The sequence below is a fragment of the Hypomesus transpacificus genome, chromosome 10, assembly GCF_021917145.1.
Source record: "Hypomesus transpacificus isolate Combined female chromosome 10, fHypTra1, whole genome shotgun sequence".
Lineage (NCBI taxonomy): Eukaryota > Metazoa > Chordata > Actinopteri > Osmeriformes > Osmeridae > Hypomesus > Hypomesus transpacificus.
The window spans coordinates 12,989,441-13,008,929 of NC_061069.1; the positions used below are offsets into that span (position 1 = coordinate 12,989,441).

At 47.3% G+C, this 19,489-nt stretch overlaps 2 protein-coding genes across 4 annotated transcripts; both read left to right on the forward strand.

Annotated features, from left to right (window-relative positions):
* The first annotated feature begins 1,280 nt into the window (after window positions 1-1,280).
* grk7a (G protein-coupled receptor kinase 7a) lies at window positions 1,281-8,575 on the forward strand. The gene is made up of 4 exons (XM_047027390.1): window positions 1,281-1,937; window positions 3,279-3,734; window positions 7,860-8,140; window positions 8,236-8,575. The coding sequence occupies exons 1-4, from the start codon at window positions 1,341-1,343 to the stop codon at window positions 8,573-8,575; spliced, it is 1,674 nt and encodes a 557-aa protein (XP_046883346.1). The 5' UTR covers window positions 1,281-1,340.
* Window positions 8,576-11,670: 3,095 nt separating this feature from the next.
* Window positions 11,671-19,445, forward strand: pif1 (PIF1 5'-to-3' DNA helicase homolog (S. cerevisiae)). Of its 3 annotated transcripts, none has more exons than XM_047027388.1 (12): window positions 11,671-12,563; window positions 13,054-13,183; window positions 15,141-15,266; window positions 15,599-15,752; window positions 15,962-16,076; window positions 16,364-16,470; window positions 17,315-17,454; window positions 17,539-17,645; window positions 17,740-17,827; window positions 18,133-18,278; window positions 18,388-18,579; window positions 19,066-19,445. In XM_047027388.1, exons 1-12 carry the CDS (start codon window positions 12,006-12,008, stop codon window positions 19,117-19,119), a joined length of 1,917 nt encoding a protein of 638 aa, XP_046883344.1. In that variant the 5' UTR covers window positions 11,671-12,005; the 3' UTR covers window positions 19,120-19,445. The 3 variants fall into 3 exon arrangements, with proteins under 3 accessions (XP_046883344.1, XP_046883343.1, XP_046883342.1); XM_047027387.1 differs by having other exon boundaries at window positions 11,671-11,758; window positions 11,988-12,563; window positions 18,388-19,445; XM_047027386.1 differs by having other exon boundaries at window positions 18,388-19,445.
* The last annotated feature ends 44 nt before the right edge of the window (window positions 19,446-19,489 follow it).

Genomic DNA, 19,489 nt, shown 5'->3' on the forward strand with positions numbered 1-19,489 from the left:
TTAATGCAGGCAAACAATTTAACGATGCTCGTTACTGCTCCTAACCAATCAAATAAAGAGAGAGACAGAGAGAGAACATGATGATGAAGAGGTTGTGTTGAAACTGTGTGTGAGAGAGAGAGAGAGAGAGAGAGAGAGAGAGAGAGAGAGAGAGAGAGAGAGAGAGAGAGAGAGAGAGAGAGAGAGAGAGAGAGAGAGAGAAAAGGGAAAGAGAGTCGAAGATCTTTTATTATCTTGGCTCGTCTGGAAGATAGTTTACTCCTCTTAACTACTTACTGCTGTTCATCCCTGACGCCCCATACCAGTGCCAGCTCAGGGCTGCACATCTCTGCATCTGATCCCTCATGTATCCCTCTACACACACGTCAGAATTCACTGTGAGTTAAGTTGCTTAAGGGGGATATAGCAGGAGTAGAAACTGGTGCATGAGGACCGTGAGAGGAAAACACTGGTGGTCTTTCTTTGAGTGACTCACTGTCTCTGTAAATGTGAGAGGAAAATAGAGAAATCAGAATCAGAATTGGTGTTTATTCGCCATGAAAGTTTGCACAGACAAGGAATTTACTTTGGCAGGAGAGCCTACCTAGGCAGCCATTTTCGGCGCAAATGAAAAGTGTCACCTTGACATTGACCTCTTGTTGAACTTGTGTGTACTGTGAGTAGGTTTAGACGAGGGAGAAAAAGATGGCTGACTTCTGTTTGTTACTGTGGCAATATGTGAGGCTTCCTGCAAGGACAGGTAGAATAGGTATGGAGAAGTTGAAGACTCCTGAACTTCAATGTGTTCGGTGGTGAAGTTGAGGCTGAGTCATAGGAGAGTGTTGTGTGGGATGTCTGTGTGTGTACTATGTACATAGTGGAATTTGTGAGTGTGTGTGTGTGTCAGTGTGTTTTCTCAGTGTGAATGTGACAGGGGCCTCTGGTTATCATCACACCTTTGGTGTTGAGTCAACACAACCCAATGGGCCAGTGTTCACCACAGCTCCATACTGGACAAATATAGAGGGCCACAAAGCCTCTTAGCATGGAACCCTCTTACGATTCCCTTTCCGTAAAGAGCATCCACGAATAGACCACACAAAGATCCTTAAGCTAAAATCCCCCCCAGGTATTTAATTCTAAATGAGTAATTACTGGGTGTGTCAGTGTGTCTTAGGTTTACAGGTACGTATGTTCAAGCGTCTCATTCGAGTCCTGGCTTCGGAGCGAGTTACACTCTCACGCAAACACGCAAGCCCCTCAAACACGACCGCACCGGCTGGAGCCGAGCGAGGACAGACTAAGGAACCGCCGAAGCAACCAGTCGAGAAGGGGGGGAACCGAACACACCAACCGCCAAGATGTGTGACATGGGAGGATTGGACAACCTGGTGGCCAACACGGCCTACCTGAAGGCCCAGGGCGGCGACGACAAGGAAATGAAGAAACGGAGGCGCAGCTTGGCTCTGCCCAAGCCGGAGCAGTGTGCCGCCACCCGGACCACCGTGGAGAAGGTCTTCGAGAGCATCTGCGAGCGGCAGCCCATCGGCAAGAAGTTCTTCCGCCAGTACCTGGCCTCAACCCCCGAGTATGTGAACGCCGTGGAGTTCCTGGACGAGCTGAACGACTGGGACCTGGCGGAGGGCGCCGCCAAGGACAAGGCTCGCACCAACATCATGAACAAGTTCTGCAAAGCCGACTCCAAGACCTTTCTGACCTTCCTGACTGGAGACACTGCCACCAAGTGCAAGGCAGTGACCGACAAGGACTTTGACGAGGTGATGAAGGGAGTAGTGCAGGAGGGGACCAGGGAGTTCCTCAAAGGGAAGCCATTTGCGGATTACCAGACAAGTCCGTTTTTCGACAAGTTCCTGCAGTGGAAGGAGTACGAGAAACAGCCAATCAGCGACAAGTACTTCTACGAGTTCAGAACTCTGGGCAAGGGAGGCTTCGGCGAGGTAAGCAGAACCGGCGAGAATTCAGCGATCGAGAATCGCTCGCTGTCTTATGTGTTGCTAAGATGTCAGACATGTTTCCGTAAAAGTTGTCGCAGCAGGTGTCTGCGATAAACCAGCGAAAACCGGGTTTCATCTAACTTGAAATATATATGTCACTTGTGTAATAAGTGCCTCATTACAATGCTCTAAAACAGAGGTCTTCAATCCTGGTCCTCAGGGACCCCCTGTCCTGCACGTTTTAGATGTTTCCCTGCTCCAACACACCTGATTCAAATGAATGGGTCATTAACAGGCTTCTGCAGAGCTGGATAACGACTCATTCATTTGAATGGGTATTAAACCTTTACTTATTTGCATTCTGAGACCAAGATCCTCGTTTCAGGCGAATTCAGAATCAGCCAAGATGAGTAAACTTGTACCTTTCATCTAAACACTTGAGATATTTATTAGCTAAGAAGCTTTAGCTCTGCAAGATAAACTAGTCTTACGGCATGCAGCAGACTTGGCTTAAATTGCATTAAGTCCCTCTGAAGGGCGACTGTGTGTGTGGGAGCAGAGGACCTGGGTGTTGTGGGGCCCAACGCTTCAGCACACCCCTGGGAGGCCAAGGGACAGCCCTGGGTGGCCAGGAGACAGGGCATTTGCTAGTTAATTAAATTATGGACAAGAGATCACCAAGCGTTGTTCAAAGGTGAATGAGGAGAAAGCCTTCAATCAGGATCCAACCGCAGATCAACATCATAGAGAGATTGTCCTGATCATCCTGAAGTATTTGCACTCACATCCGTCAACGCACCAAGCACAGGCAGCTCCATAAATATCAGAATCAATCAGAACGGAAGTCTGGGATGACCCCTACAGACAAAATGTCTGCCCCTCAGAACCCAAGGGAGAATCTGTTCCTTGCATCATCTTGTGCGTCTTATCAACTCAGGAACATATCAAAACTGCTGCACCACTACCTATTAAATATAAGTTAAAAGTTTCTCTTTAGCCTACCATTTGTGATTTTCTGAGTTATTTCATGTGTTTTGAACATTCATCTTTTTGTTTCACTGTGGATTTTAATGTATTTGGGGGTTCTGCAAACACATTGTACAGCACTTTAGTCAACTGGTGTTGTTTTAAATTCTGATGTATAAATTAAATTGAATCAGACAACTGTAAAGCTGACTGACAGGTCTAAATGTCTTGCTTGATCTTTGATTAAATGAGACTATTAGCTCAAGTAGTGGTTGTAGTAGATACTTTAGAATTATTGACTATAACAATGATTCCTTTTATTGGCAACCTAACATTGACTACATCTTTCTCTTCCTTCACCACCCCCACCCTCTCCAGGTGTGCGCTGTACAGGTGAAGAACACAGGCCAGATGTACGCCTGCAAGAAGCTGTGTAAGAAACGCCTGAAGAAGAAACACGGAGAGAAGATGGCCCTGCTGGAGAAGCAGATTCTGGAGAAGGTCAACAGCCTGTTCCTGGTCAACCTGGCGTACGCCTACGACTCCAAGACCCACCTGTGTCTGGTCATGACCCTGATGAACGGAGGAGACCTCAAGTACCACATCTACAACATCGGCATTGACGGGAAGGGCGTGGAGAAAGGCGTGGAGATGAAGCGCATCATCCACTACACCGCCCAGATCACCACGGGCATCCTGCACCTCCACCAGATGGATATTGTTTACCGTGACATGAAGCCAGAAAACGTGCTGCTGGATAGCTTCGGACAGTGTCGCCTCTCTGATCTGGGTCTGGCCGTGGAGCTGCCAGCAGGGAAGACCATCACCCAGAAGGTAGGTCTGGAAGGTTCTACGAGGGGTTTCCCCCTTTCTACGATGGGTCAATCCAGGGGAGTAGGTTTCATCAAACGTGGGTGCAACATATAACCACTCACTTTTCTTCATCCTCGTCCTCAGTTATATATTTAAAAAAAAAGCTGTCCCACCCACGTTTGAAACCAAACCTGCGCCCCCTGGGTCACCCACTAGGCTAGGACTTCACGGCTCCAGTAGGGATCAGCATTGATGTTGGGGTTGGAGAGGAGACAGACTGGGAGTCGACATCTGTTAAGCTAGGCCACCAGCAAAACTATTTGGTTTCCCTTGGCAGTAAATTAGGGGAGTCAGGTGGCTGAGCAGTTAGGGAATCGGTCTAGTAATTTGAAGGTCGCCAGTTCAATTCCTGGCCATGCCAAATGATGTTGTGTCCTTGGGCAAGGGACTTCACCCTACTTGTCCCTGTACTTACTGTGAGTCGCTCTGGATAAGAGCCTCTGCTAAATGTAAATTATATTAGAGTACGATCAAGATGATTGTAGTGATAGTGATGAAGAGTAGATGAAGATAAGGGTGATGTATGTCAGTAGAGAGAGATCACAGTTTTAAACAAACAATTTGAGGAAGACCTATCCAAGACGTAACCCTTTTGTGGCCTGTCAGGTGTTAGTCCTTGGTTCTTTCAGGTATTAGTCCCTGGTTCTGTCAGGTGTTAGTCCTTGGTTCTGTCAGGTATTAGTCCCTGGTTCTGTCAGGTTATAGTCGTTGGTTCTGTCAGGTGTTAGTCCTTGGTTCTGTCAGGTATTAGTCCCTGGTTCTATTAATGAGCCTGGAGTCAGGAGCCCTAGTCGGGCTTTGGGTCAAAAGCCGCCGACGTAGAGCCACTCACACACACGCTGCCTCCGGCTAAGAGGATGAGCATCAATATAGGTCTCATCCTAAAGGTTAAGGATGAGCATATGTTTTTACCAGGGCATCCTCTACAGCAGTATACTCTGGACTCCACCACTAAGGGGCCTATGGAGTTTCAGATGGAAATCTGGACAGGGATTACAGATTGGTTACATAGCTTGTTAAAGGAAAATCCTTGCCACCGTTATATAACTCATCTGATCCTTAATGGTTAGACTAAATTCCAGCCAATTACAGGCAGACATTTTTGTAGATTGCCGATTGATGGCTGAGAGATTACATTGGGCATCGGGAGTGATAGAGTTGAGAAAGAGAAGAATTAAGTAAAAGTTAACAGTTAAACTTGCATGACTGCGTCTGCGCTTGTTAACTGCTAACCCTAACTTGCTAACCCTTGCTAACCCTAACTTGCTAACCCTTGCTAACCCTAACTTGCTAACCCTAACTTGCTAACCCTTGCTAACCCTAACTTGCTAACCCTAACTTGCTAACACTAACTTGCTAACCCTTGCAAACCCTAACTTGCTAACCCTAACTTGCTAACACTAACTTGCTAACCCTTGCTAACCCTAACTGCACCACACTACTATATCGGTGACGAGACCTATTGTGGAAGCATTGTTTGTGATAACAACCCTAACTGTAGCAAGGTGTGTAGAGCACGATTCAGTGAGGTAGCAAGTGAGGGTGGAAATAATATCTCTTGGCACTATGGTGACACCTAGGACACATCTACCCCGGGCACCTGTTTGAATAGGAGCAGCACTGGCACACAAATGCAACACATTTCAGCTAAGAGGATAAGCATCGATATATAACTCATACCCCAAGTTTCAGATGAGTATACCTTTGGACCAGTGCATATTTCATACCAGGAATCGTTGAAATGCCGTTCTATTCATGTATCAAGGCTGCAGAAGTTCCCCTGTCAAGGCTGGTCAGCACACCCAACTCTGCATTTAGAAACTGCATGAGCCACAAATGATCCGATCAATCAGAGAGAAGCTTAGTGGAGAACAGGTCAAAGATCAGCTCAAGATCTCGCAGGGATTTTTAGTAATTCACTTATTCATTTACATATTCATCGAATCTCTCCCACGTCCCTTCAGAAGGTGCAGGGGGTTCCTCCAGGTCCAGATCTCTGAGTCTGAACATGCGTTTATTTAAAACCCAAAAGCCCAAGAAGCTGATCCTGCAGTTGTTGCCAAATTTAGCCTGTGAAAGCTGTGTGGCCCTTGAGTCAGAGCCGGTGAAAGCTGTGTGGCTCTTGATTCAGAGCCATTGCTTCTGCAGGTCTTTGGGAGTCGGTCCTAGCAGGCAGAAGGCAGCAGAGATGACACGTAAGCTCATTATCTAGCGCTCTACGTTAGTGGCCGGTGGAGCCTCGACTACCCCTCCAGCCCCAGAGGCTTGACTAGCTTTGGGCTGCTAAGCCTCTTACTTACTGGGCATTACACAAATCTGTTCCCTGATCAGAATGGGCGCACCAGCAGAAACAACCTGTGGTTTGTGGATGCGAGCACTCACGTCTTCTAGTTCAGGGGTAGCTCTTTTGAGTGACATGTCGATGACTTGATCTGACTAAATGGTTTGAGCTCAGCACCTGCTCATCTCCTGGCTTGGAACCGGGTCATGTATGAGACAAATAGCTAGCGGGTAGCCGTTCCAGAACCACATACATGCCAGTATCAGGTCATTCCAGAACCACATACATACCAGTACCATGTCATTCCAGAACCACGTACATACCAGTACCAGGTCATTCCAGAACCACATACATACCAGTACCAGGTTATTCCAGAACCACATACATACCAGTATCAGGTCATTCCAGAACCACATCATACCAGTACCACATCATACCAGTACCACATAGATGTAGAGTTGCTCAGGTCACAGTGCAGCCCCAGAGCTAGAAAGGTGACTCAGGAATAGCCGGTCCTCATCATCAGGTGGCCTTAAACCCCAGTAATCCCTGCACAGATCTGGGGTCAGAACAAGGAGGTTTGCCCACCAACCCACTGGCGGTTGGCCTGGACATGGGGCCAATCAGATGTCTAAATGGACCATGTAGGCCAATCAGAGTGTCTGTCCTTGAACCCCCCCCCCCCTCCAGACTGTGCAAGTAGACCACAGCTCCGTACGGATGTGATCCAATTACCATGTTGCGCGATTTGTTCGGAATAGAATTAGGAGTTAAACGACTGAACTCTTTTAGGGTTTTCCTCAACTAATCTTGACTGAAAATGTGCTGATGAGGATGGCTTGCCGTTTGGTCCCAGAGCAGTAAAGGATCTAAAGATGATGATTACAGGTCTTAGTCTCATCATTTGTCTAATTATTTATCTGCAAACATGTTTAGGAGAGAATAATAACCAGAAAACATGGCTATGATCATGAAGAAGTTTAAGAAGGGAAAAGCATCAGGTCAACATTTTGAGGGTTTAGCCAACGACCAACCTATGAAAACAATATGTCTGAGTGGCTGTGTGTCTTTCAGTGTGTGTGTATGTTTCAGAGTGTATGTGCGCATGTGTGTGTGCCGTTGTGTGTGTGTGAAGTGTTCCAGAGATGGCCTTTATGTAAGCAACCGTCGCTCCGCTGTCACCGTGGATACACACATGACTCCTGACAGGTTGACAGGATTACCATTAAGATTAAGCTCCCTGTCCTGGTCTTGGGTTGAGGTCACTGAGACTGAGACGGGAGAGCTGGGCTGGACAAGCCTGGCAGGGAGAGACTGGAGGAGGGCTTACACGGTACAGATTGCTGGAGACACAGCTACCAAGGACATGGGGACTGTAGCCACTAACCGGGCATTTATATAACGTATACTCAGGTAGCGCCTTCTAACCACCCAACCAGGAAGGTGTTAGCATCTAATTCTTACGTCCTTTAAATCAGATTAACATTCAGTTGGTCTGAAGCAGGAACCATCATGTATTTTCCTGCTGTTTTTGTAAAGATCCCCATGACCAACAAGAACCATCGTTCAACACAAGTTCAGACCGGCTCATAGCCTAGCAGCGTTCCTCAAAGGTTCCCCAGAGCGAGAGATCCCCTCTAACTGTTAAATCTGTCTTCATTTTACTTGCCTATCCCTTTCGTCCCCACCTGACCGTCCAACCCGCCCCCCGTGACCTCTCCCTCTAATCTCCACCTTTTGCCCGCCTCCCCTGTGACCTCTCCCCCTAATCTCCACCTTTTGCCCACTTCCCCTCCCATGTCCAGGCTGGAACAGGAGCCTACATGGCCCCAGAGATCCTCAACAGCACCCCCTACAGGGAGTCCGTGGACTGGTGGGCGCTGGGCTGCAGTATTTACGAGATGGTGGCCGGCTACACCCCCTTCAAGGGTCCCGATTCCAAGAAGGAGAAAGTGGAGAAGGAAGAAGTTCAGCGTCGCATCCAGAACGACCAGCCCCCCTGGGAACACAAGGGCTTCGACGCTCCGACCAAGGCCATCATCGAGCTGTTCCTGAAGAAGAAGATTGAGGAACGTTTGGGCTGCAGGTACGAGGGCTGCTCAGGTGTGCGTCTTCCAGACACAGCTGTTCCTTCGGCGTGATCCCAACGAGACTTGAATCTGTTTTGTCTTTTCTCCCTAGAAACCCCACCGACGACCCGAGGAAGCATGAGTGGTTCAAAGCCATCAACTTCCCCCGTCTCGAGGCTGGCCTGGTGGACCCCCCATGGGTGCCCAAACCCAACGTTGTCTACGCCAAGGACACTGGCGACATCGCAGACTTCTCTGAGATCAAGGGCATCGAGTTCGACGCCAATGACGACAAGTTCTTCAAAGAGTTCAGCACGGGTGCCGTGCCGATCCCATGGCAACAGGAGATGATTGAAACCAACCTGTTTGACGAGCTGAACGACCCCAACAGGAAAGAGTCGACCGGGGGCGGAGGCGAGGGCGGGAAGTCTGGCACCTGCACGTTGCTGTGAGCCAAACTGGCCAAAGTCTAAAACCGACACATCGGAAACTAAACGATTCGTTCATTTTTGTTAACTTAATCAGAGGAAGGAAAAAAAAAACTACAACACACACTTAAAATAATTGCAGCTTGGACAGGAAATGTACGTGCTTCTGGGCTCTGAGCCGGTGGCTGGTGGTATTAGTGATCGATTGCTCTGGACTGATTCTTGTCACTGAGCTTTGAACTAATAGGGAGGTAGAAGAGGCGACATGATCGTTGTCTTCCTCAGTCAGCAGCTACTCCTGACTGTTTCTTATGATGTAGTAGCATCACCTCACCCACAGGGGGCGCTGAGATTCATCTTTCATGTTGCAGATACCAAAGATAGATAAGTAATGAATAATAACAGGCTCTGGGCCACAGATGTGCCAGACAAGATAGTGTACGTAGACCAGTGCAAACGTCGGGTGTCGGCCCAATGGGCTTGCCTCAAAAGTTGTTTATTGTACGATGGAGAATTCCTCTCAGTACTTGATTGAGATCCAGTCATGTAATTTGATAGAAGAGTTTATTTTATTTTCCCTTTTATTCTCCAGAGGCAGAGATTTTTACTTTACTTTTCGCAAATTTTACAACCCACCCTGATGGAAAGGTGTTCAGGCCAAACCAAAACCCTTTAAATCAAGGATCATATTACACACTGAAGCGGTCCCAAGCAAGTGAGTTCTCAGCTGTTTCTATACAAAGAAAAGTGCTTCGTAACAGCCACAGAACTAGCAGGTGTTAGCTAACCTAGCCACGACCCCTGGCCTTCCAAACACTGAGGTTGGCCACTAGCTCTGTCTGCTAGTCAGCCATTCAATTGTAAACTGTGTTGTGTTTGTATATATTGTATATGTCGATCTATGCACAGAAGAGAGAGGTGCACAGCATAGCTGCTAGTCAGAAATGTCTAAGAAGAGAAGAGATGTGTAGCTGGTGCTAAAGCCCAACTCAGTTGGGCTGCGAGGCCTAGACCAGGCTGGGCTGGAGAGGAAGAAAGGAGAGGAGGGTAGGAGAGGAGGAAAGGAGAGGAGGAAAGGAGAAGAGGAGCCGAGGGAGGGGGAGCAGAGGAGGACAGGAGAGGACGACAATAGAGGAGGACAGTAGAGGAGAGAGGAGGACAGTAGAGGGGAGAGGAAAGGAGCATTCTGAGGATTGGGCTGTGATTGCATATGTTCCTGTACCAGGAATATGTAGTTTTTAGCCCTTTCCCCCTAAAGAGACCTATATGAGAGCTATTTTCTTACCTGAGATAGCTGAGTGTGTGAGAAACTCAAATCTTGCAATTCTTCCCCACAGATGTGAAGTTTGAGTTCTAAATCAGAAGTTAGTTAGCGTTATAACAAGACCTACACGTTTTCTGGACGAAGGGCATTAAGTCATTTAATCTTTAAAACCCTTGTGCTGCCTTCGAGTCATTGTGACCCACCGTCGTGGTGCAAAATGTGGGTCACAATGACCAGAAAGCAGCACAAGGGTTTTAAGTGACAACCTTTTCAGACCTTATCCCAGAGTTGAGTTTTTACAGTTACTATGTGAAGTTATGCTATGAAAATGATAAACATATGTTGTAAATACGTATGGAGAAATGAGAACATTACATGAGGTACTGCAGTAGGAAGAAAAACAATCAGGAACATGTTTGAATCCTGGATTATTTCAAAAATAAAACTATATGACTTTTACAACTTGTGTTTTTTTTCTACTGTCATTTATATTTGTGCATGTACTCAAGTGTGAGCAAAAATTATACATAAGCATTTACAATATACCTAAATTTACCTCAGAAGAAAGTCCCTCTACTGCCTTGTGTGAAAGCTCAAGAGGCCGAGCAGGATGGCGGAATTAACAGAGACGTCAGGGGTCTTGTGGATCTCCAGCCTGCACCCTTAGCCCTTAAGACAATAATCGGCATTACCCCCGCGTACTTAAATCAACCTCAAAGCTTCGGGTACGCAGGTCGGGATCCCGCCAAAGATACCGGGCGATGACACAGTCAGGAGAGAGTGAGACAACGAGAGAGAAAGAAGCATAGAGACAGAGATACACACACACACACACACACACACACAGATATGGAGGTACGAGATGGCCTATGTTTGACTCCGTTAATTTTTGAAGACAACATGGACGTTGTGGCGCGAGCGTGTGTCGTAGTCAGTATTGTGAGGGAGGTTGTAGCAGATTCACTCGTACTCCTCGTCAAGTGGATTAGCAACTTTGGAGTGAAGACGCTGTGTTGATCTATTGACCGCTGTCAGTGCTTGGAGTGGATCCTTCCAGAGCCGTTACAAGCTTATAAAGACACTCTCATGCAATTCGCAAACGCAGGCTACATAGAGACACTAATGCAATCACACTCTACAAACACAATGGCCATTCAGAATCTGAAATAATATATAAAGATTTCTGCTCTAGGTCTACTTTTATTTATGCTGTTTGTACGACGCTTTGGATATGGGTATGTTAAATGGATCATGCAATATTTGTATGATTTGCAGTTTAAAACAGAAGCATCAATGTATTGTGGAAGCAGATTAAGTATACTATTAGCCTATTATACTATAGTATAGGTAAATAATTTAACTATTTCGTTTTATCCTCGAGAACAACCAGTTTCAGAAGGTGCAAGAATAATTAGCAGAAAACACGGATCGCTCTTTTTGGCCATGGTGAGCAGCCATAGACTTATATGAGCAGCCAATAGCAGCGTTGCTGATCAAGGCTTCTATCGATACATACCCCCTGTTAGACCAACGCATAACTCAATCCAGCTATACTAATCATAAACAACAAGGATGTTAGAAGAACCAAATTAGTCATGATTAGAACGATGATGTCATCTTGGATGTGTCATTTTATCTCAGATGTAATAAGCGACGTACGGAGAACGGACGCTGACGGGCCCCGGTTAAGGTGTTTTCAAACAAGACATAAGAAAACGTGCCTGCTGACGTAACCTTCATTTGCCACTGCGATTGGCCGTTTACCTCTCAGGGTATACGTCAGTATGTTCAATACGCGTTTATTGGCCACAGTTTTAAAGCACCCTGATTTCATTGGTTAAGAATCACGGAACGACTATTTGAAACCGGCTTTGAGTTGTTCAGACTAGGTAACTTTAAACTGAGATCGGAATATCAAGGTTATCTACAGATTTAGAACAAAGGTAAACTTCTAATTTAATGTTGTCCTAATGTATTTGCTAAAAAATCGTGAAAATACAGCTAGTCTATGTTTTATGGGGTGTGACAAAGTAGAGTAGTCCGTCTTTGTGTTTGGCGTTGAACAGCGACAGCCAAACAAAGCTACGTTAACGAGAAATGTACTAGCCATCGATTTAATCTAACTCTTGGATGTTTTGTAATTAGACTACTTTTTGCAACACTACGCCACAGAATAAATCAACAGTTTCAATGCTGCAAGAAGACGATGGTTCGCAGCTCCAGTGCTGTGTTGTGGTGGAGCGCCTCAATCAGTCTGGCCAGGCAATCAAACGCCAGGTCATCCGAAAGGCAGGGGTTGTTTTAGGGCGAAACGAGTTCCAGGAGATCATCCTGCGTGTCCACGACGGGAAAGTACCACAGAACTACCCACTCAAAGACTTTCAGCTGTTCACGCGGTTCGCCAAAGACGGCAAATGCACCGTCAAGCTGCTCCCGGACAACATCCAGGTGCTGATCTCCGACTGCCCGCCTCACCGGCTGAACGTTTTCCTGAAGACCCTGAGCATCAAGTATCAGGCGTGGAAAACCGGCACGCCACTCACCGACCGGGCGAAGCTGAAAGCCTGTCTACCGCGGAGCTTCGACACCATCAGCCCGTTGCAACAGAAGGACGTGCAGAAGGCGAATGAACTGAGGAGCAAAGTGAATGCTCCTCTGACCTCCAAACGACTCCTTGAGAGGAACTTGAATAAGATAACTGGAGGGCAACAGGTCAAGAGATCTCGGACAGACTGTGACTCCAGTCCGGTGAGTTTTATATAATCTACATGGATAATGTATAAAGCTCTGGAAAAAAGTTAGAGACCACTTTTTTCATTAAAAAAAAATAAATAAATAAAAGTTGAGAAGAACTTTTGAGTGAGGAACAGAAGAGTAAATCTGAACTTTTTTTTTGATTGAAAGAAAAAGCTGCAGTGGTCTCAAATTTTTTTTTCCAGAGCTGTATTTCAGGATATTTGCTCTTTCATGCCAGTAAAGCAAACTGAATTGAGTTTAGGGTGACTATATGTTGTAGCATCCAGGAAGTTCCTTCCACAGGGGTTGTTTGCAGGGTGGGTCCTGTGGTCCTGGGAATGGCTGCTTATCAATCATCTCACACACTAAAACAGTCATACATTTCTCAAAAAATAACCTCTCTCTCTTTCCCACTCATTCTTTTCTCACTCACTCACTCATCAACAAAATAGTCCATCCTGAAGATCATCTCCCCTGTGTTGAGGTTGTCTTTGATCCCCAGGTGAAAGCCCTGCCGCCCAGCAAGAGGCCAACCCTGTCTCTCCCTGCAGCTCGTCAGCTGACCCGGGGCCAGGCGGCCGTGCTCAGCGCTGTGCTCAGCGGCAAGAACGTCTTCTTCACCGGGAGTGCAGGTACTCTGGGGGAGAGTCTACATCTGGCATAGGAAAGGCTTTACATTTACATTTAGTCATTTAGCAGATGCTCTTTTCCAGAGCGACTTACAGGTCCTTCTCAAAAAATTAGCATATTGTGATAAAGTTCATTATTTTCCATAATGTAATGATATAAACTTTCATATATTTTAGATTCATTGCACACCAACTGAAATATTTCAGGTCTTTTATTGTTTTAATACTGATGATTTTGGCATACAGCTCATGAAAACCCCAAATTCCTATCTAAAAAAATTAGCATATTTCATCCGACCAATAAAAGTGTTTTTAATACAAAAAAAGTCAACCTTCAAATAATTATGTTCAGTTATGCACTCAATACTTGGTCGGGAATCCTTTTGCAGAAATGACTGCTTCAATGCGGCGTGGCATGGAGGCAATCAGCCTGTGGCACTGCTGAGGTGTTATGGAGGCCCAGGATGCTTCGATAGCGGCCTTAAGCTCAGCCAGAGTGTTGGGTCTTGCGTCTCTCAACTTTCTCTTCACAATATCCCACAGATTCTCTATGGGGTTCAGGTCAGGAGAGTTGGCAGGCCAATTGAGCACAGTAATACCATGGTCAGTAAACCATTTACCAGTGGTTTTGGCACTGTGAGCAGGTGCCAGGTCGTGCTGAAAAAATGAAATCTTCATCTCCATAAAGCTTTTCAGCAGATGGAAGCATGAAGTGCTCCAAAATCTCCTGATAGCTAGCTGCATTGACCCTGCCCTTGATAAAACACAGTGGACCAACACCAGCAGCTGACATGGCACCCCAGACCATCACTGACTGTGGGTACTTGACACTGGACTTCAGGCATTTTGGCATTTCCTTCTCCCCAGTCTTCCTCCAGACTCTGGCACCTTGATTTCCGAATGATATGCAACATTTGCTTTCATCCGAAAAAAGTACTTTGGACCACTGAGCAACAGTCCAGTGCTGCTTCTCTGTAGCCCAGGTCAGGCGCTTCTGCCGCTGTTTCTGGTTCAAAAGTGGCTTGACCTGGGGAATGCGGCACCTGTAGCCCATTTCCTGCACACGCCTGTGCACGGTGGCTCTGGATGTTTCTACTCCAGACTCAGTCCACTGCTTCCGCAGGTCCCCCAAGGTCTGGAATCGGTCCTTCTCCACAATCTTCCTCAGGGTCCGGTCACCTCTTCTCGTTGTGCAGCGTTTTTTGCCACACTTTTTCCTTCCCACAGACTTCCCACTGAGGTGCCTTGATACAGCACTCTGGGAACAGGCTATTTGTTCAGAAATTTCTTTCTGTGTCTTACCCTCTTGCTTGAGGGTGTCAATGATGGCCTTCTGGACAGCAGTCAGGTCGGCAGTCTTACCCATGATTGCGGTTTTGAGTAATGAAACAGGCTGGGAGTTTTTAAAAGCCTCAGGAATCTTTTGCAGGTGTTTAGAGTTAATTAGTTGATTCAGATGATTAGGTTAATAGCTCGTTTAGAGACCCTTTTCATGATATGCTAATTTTTTGAGATAGGAATTTGGGGTTTTCATGAGCTGTATGCCAAAATCATCAGTATTAAAACAATAAAAGACCTGAAATATTTCAGTTGGTGTGCAATGAATCTAAAATATATGAAAGTTTAATTTTTATCATTACATTATGGAAAATAATGAACTTTATCACAATATGCAATTTTTTTTAGAATGACCTGTACAGTAAGTACAGGGACAGTCCCCCCGAGGCAAGTAGGGTGAAGTGCCTTGCCCAAGGACACAACATCATTTGGCACGGCGGGGAATCAATCCGGCAACCTTTGATTGCCAGCCTGACTCCCTCACCGCTCAGCCATCTGACTCCCCGCTTTAGCTTAGTGGTTTGGGTATTTGACAGAAAAAAAAGTTAACAGGTTTGATTTCCCCCCACTGAAAGTTACTTTTGGATGCAGTCTTTTTATTTGTTGCTGTATTTTGGTTCAGGCACAGGGAAGTCCTTCCTGCTGAAGAGGATTGTAGGGTCCTTGCCACCCAAAAGCACCTACGCTACAGCCAGCACTGGGGTGGCGGCTTGTCACATTGGAGGAACCACGTTACACAGCTTTGCAGGTCAGTACACTAGCTACGCTACTGGGTGTGTGTGTAACAGGGTCTCCTGAACTTGTCTCTAAAGGAAAATACTAACTATCCTCTTTTCCTTCCTCTCCTTCTCTCTCTTCCTCTTCATCTCTTTCTATCTGTCGCGCTCTCTCCTTCATCTCCCCCCTCTCTCATTCACCCTCCCCCCTCTCTCATTCACCCCTCCCCCCTCTCTCATTCACCCTGACCCCCTCTCTCATTCACCCCCCCCTCTCTCATTCACCCTCCCCCTTCTCTCATTCACCCCCCCCCCCCTCTCTCTATCTCCTCATTGCCCCCCCACATCCCCTCCCCCCCCCCAGGTATGGGCTCAGGTGCGGCCCCCTTGGAGCAGTGTCTGGAGCTGGCCCAGAGGCCCGGGGTGCTGCAGCACTGGACCAGCTGTCAGCACCTGGTCATAGATGAGGTCTCCATGGTGGACGGTCAGTTCTTCGACAAGCTGGAGGCCGTCGCCAGGTATGGGGACTACGTCTCGGGGCGGAGGGATGCGGAACGTTTTACATTTGATTCAGGAAGCAGGCGCGTTTATCTAAAGTCGACGTTTGAGGATCAGATGTTAACAATTTTAACTGTGTTTACTAGCCATATTGCTAATTAACCACGTCTCAGCTAACAGGCACTTATTTAAAAATAAAAATACAAATATGATTGCTCCCCTCCCCCAGGTCAGTGAGGAGGTCGTCTCAGCCCTTCGGCGGAATCCAGCTCATCATGTGTGGAGACTTCCTCCAGCTGCCTCCTGTGTCCAGGGGCAAGGGCAAGGCTAGCTTCTGCTTCCAGGTCAGAGATCAAGTTAGAGGTCAGGGTTAAACTGAGTTTACAGATATTGGGGTTAGGACCAAGCTTACAGATGAGATGGTTAAGAAAGTCCACATAACTTCTGTTTACGAAGCATAAAAGAGTAACCTTTAGAAGTTGGAAAGTTTTATGAATGTTGTCTGTGTTGGCGCCCCTGACTCTATTCCAATTATCTTAGTCTGACTACCACAGAGAAGTACCGCGCACCAGGACAGCAGGTTTTAATCATCCATCTGACCTTTCACCTCTGACCCCTGTGTGACCCCCAGGCCAGGAGCTGGAGGAAGGTGGTGCAGGTGAACATGGAGCTGATGGAAGTGCGGAGACAAACGGACCAGAGCTTCATCTCCCTGCTGCAGGCCATCAGGGTGGGCAGGTACGGGCTGTCGAAACAAAGGCACCTAATGACAACAATACCGTATAAATTCAGCAGATGTTTCAATCCAAAGTATAGAGGGGGGTTTTGAACCTGTAACCTCTTGGTCAGCAGTCACGTGCTCTTACTGAGCTGCACCCAACCCTAATGCATGTATGCTGCTGCGTTTGTCTTAGTTCTTACTGGTCAGATCAGAAGACAGTCATTGTATTACTAGGTGCATTTGACATGGACCGCGGCTGCATGAAACGACCGGCGAGAGTAGCCGCTTGCAGTCAGGGAGGAGTTGAAAACGGCTCTGTGAAGTCGGACATTCCAGCTTCTAGTGGTTTGCTGCGTTGATGTCAGTTACGGCCGATTAAGCGCTGTTTGCTTACTTTACTTTATTTATAATTGAACATAGTCTTTCCGTTAGTGAAGTGAAACCCTTTCTTCAACACATTTTTTATTCAATTAAACAGTTTGGTCCGGATTTGAGCATTGGCGAAACTGAAGGTGTCAGAATAATTACAAAATGCCCGTCAAAGTTGTGGTGTGCGAGTCTGGCCAATCATGAAATAGCTATGCCGTCATTAAAACCCGTGCAGTTGCTCTTGAGAAAATGCGCTCGGCTACACAGCCGGCAGTTCTCAAATCGATCTCACTGTACTTTGATGGCTACGTCACAGTGACCTAGCCCCGGCGCCGTCTCTAGTTGGACAGAAAGTCTAACCAGAATTCACTGTTTCAAGTCAGCAGCCGGCTGCAGCGCTGCATGAAGTCAGTCCATGTGAACGCACCTATTGGTTGGTATTGTTCAGGAAGTGTTGTAACGACCCCCCGTGGATGTCAACCAATCACGCAGGGTCACAGAGGAAGTCACGGCCAAGCTGATGCAGAGCGCCTATCACAAGATAGAGCGTGACGGTATCCTAGCGACCAGGCTGTGCACGCACAAGGATGACGTGGAGCTGACCAATGAGAATAAACTACAGCAGTTGCCAGGTAGCGCAAATGTTTTCTTTTTTTATTATGTATATTTTGTTTCGCTCAACCAAACTTAAATTCGTATTCCGGTACCTCCCGCAGGGGCGGAGCATGTGTTTGAGGCGCTGGACAGCGACCCGGCGTTGGTGAAGACCATCGACGCCCAGAGCCCCGTCAGCCGGCTGCTGCAACTTAAAGTGGGAGCGCAGGTTAGTACCGGGCGGAGGGATACGTGGGTGTGGACCGGCTGAATGGGGCGTATCTGACCTGGAGCTCAGGTGAACAAGGCGTGTCTTTCCCCAGGTGATGCTGACTAAGAACCTGGACGTGCAGCGAGGGCTGGTGAACGGGGCCAGAGGTGTGGTCGTCGACTTCCTGCCAGGAAAACAAGGTTGTTTACCACTTCCTGTGTTCACACGGGGGGGTCACGCGTGTGACAGAGACTGTTTGAGAGCTACGGTGTTCCAACGCCGGAGCGACCTCACTACCTGCTGTCTAACTCAGCTCAGCATAGATGTAAATTTGTTCCGTGTACTTATATGTTATGTTATGCCAGGTGCTTGCGTTGTCTTGTCTTAAGAATTTCAGTGCCCAGTCTAACCTTGTGTTGTTCTGTGTACCTGACAAATAAAAGACTTGAACTAACTGACCTTGCGTCCGGCTGACTGAGTGACCTCACTTCCTTTCTTGCTCCAGGGCTCCCGCGCGTGCGTTTCCTGTGCGGAGCGACGGAGGTGCTGAAGCAGGAGCGCTGGATGTTCAAGGCCGGGGGCGGGCTCTATCTCAGCAGGCAACAACTGCCACTCAAACTGGCCTGGGCCATCTCCATCCACAAGAGTCAGGTGGGCCGACACGGCAACCAATAACACCCTGTCTCTACGGAAACGGAAGGCTCTGTTCTGGATTGCTGCGTTGTTTTAACTGAAGTGTGTGTGTGTGTGTGTATATTAGGGCATGACCCTGGACTGCGTGGAGATTTCGCTGGCGCGTGTGTTCGAGAGCGGCCAGGCCTATGTGGCTCTGTCCAGGGCCAGAAGCCTGGAGGGGCTGAGGGTCATGGACTTTGACCCCCGCGTGGTCCGTGCTGACCCGGAAGTGCTCCTCTTCTACAGGAAGCTGAGGAAGGAGAGGCTGCTACTGCAGGTGAGATCAGAGTCTGACCTCGCAGCCTCCAAAAAAATGAAGGAACCTGACTCAATATTTAAGATATATTGCAGCCTCTGGTCTGCATGTCACTGGATCACGACCGTCTCTGGAGGAGGGGAACCCTCACTCCATTCCTCCTCCCAGGATTTCTTATTCCTCGTCTTAGGTTAGTTAGCTGGCCCTCTGCTGCCCCCTGGTGGAGGAAGGTTCTTAGTGCCTTCTGTGCTTGCAGTCCTTTCATGCGGTCTATTCAGGGTTCCTGTCCTCAGACACCTTGAGTCTGCAGGAAGTATGCCGTCACACAGGAAGTATGCCGTCACACAGGAAGTATGCCGTCACACAGGAAGTATGCAGTCGCGTCGTAAAAAATGTGAAACGTTTATTTTTATTTTATTGGTCCCTTCATGAGTGATGTCAGGATAAAGTTTCTGTTTCTAGGACTTCAGTGCTCACAGATTCTCTCTCCTGTCCTCCCTTCTCCAGGCATCTATGGATGAGTTTGTGGGCCAGAGCAACAAGGAAAACCAGCGTTTGTGAGGTGTGCATGCATGTCCAGCCTGACACAGATATACTCTGTTCACACGCACCCAGACTGACAGACTGGTTACAACAGGCCCCTTATGATATTCGGAGTGACTGGCCTTGTTCAGAAAGGGGATCTCCAAAGCGACCTTCTCTGGAACAGCTGTGACGACATTCCTTCTTCTACCTCCGTTATGAATCTCCTTCAGCATCATGGAACTGGACTTACACCTGCCGCTTGATCAGAAACTACTTTTTAAAAGTTTTATTTTTATACTATTTATTACTCTCTGCTCGACATTGGGAATTATGCACTTCTTTAACATGAATAAAGTTTTGTTGTCGCCTATGTTGTGGGAATTTACGTTTTCTGCGCTTCGCACCT

Excerpts from the sequence above, each read along its gene's own strand:
- grk7a (XM_047027390.1), top strand. The coding sequence starts at position 1,341 with ATGTGTGACATGGGAGGATTGGACAACCTGGTGGCCAACACGGCCTAC. Across the intron at positions 1,938-3,278 it reads GCAAGGGAGGCTTCGGCGAG|GTGTGCGCTGTACAGGTGAA; the intron begins GTAAGCAGAACC and ends CACCCTCTCCAG. Across the intron at positions 3,735-7,859 it reads GGAAGACCATCACCCAGAAG|GCTGGAACAGGAGCCTACAT; the intron begins GTAGGTCTGGAA and ends TCCCATGTCCAG.
- pif1 (XM_047027386.1), top strand. The coding sequence starts at position 12,006 with ATGCTGCAAGAAGACGATGGTTCGCAGCTCCAGTGCTGTGTTGTGGTG. Across the intron at positions 17,646-17,739 it reads AACTTAAAGTGGGAGCGCAG|GTGATGCTGACTAAGAACCT; the intron begins GTTAGTACCGGG and ends GTCTTTCCCCAG. Across the intron at positions 18,279-18,387 it reads TCTCCATCCACAAGAGTCAG|GGCATGACCCTGGACTGCGT; the intron begins GTGGGCCGACAC and ends TGTGTATATTAG.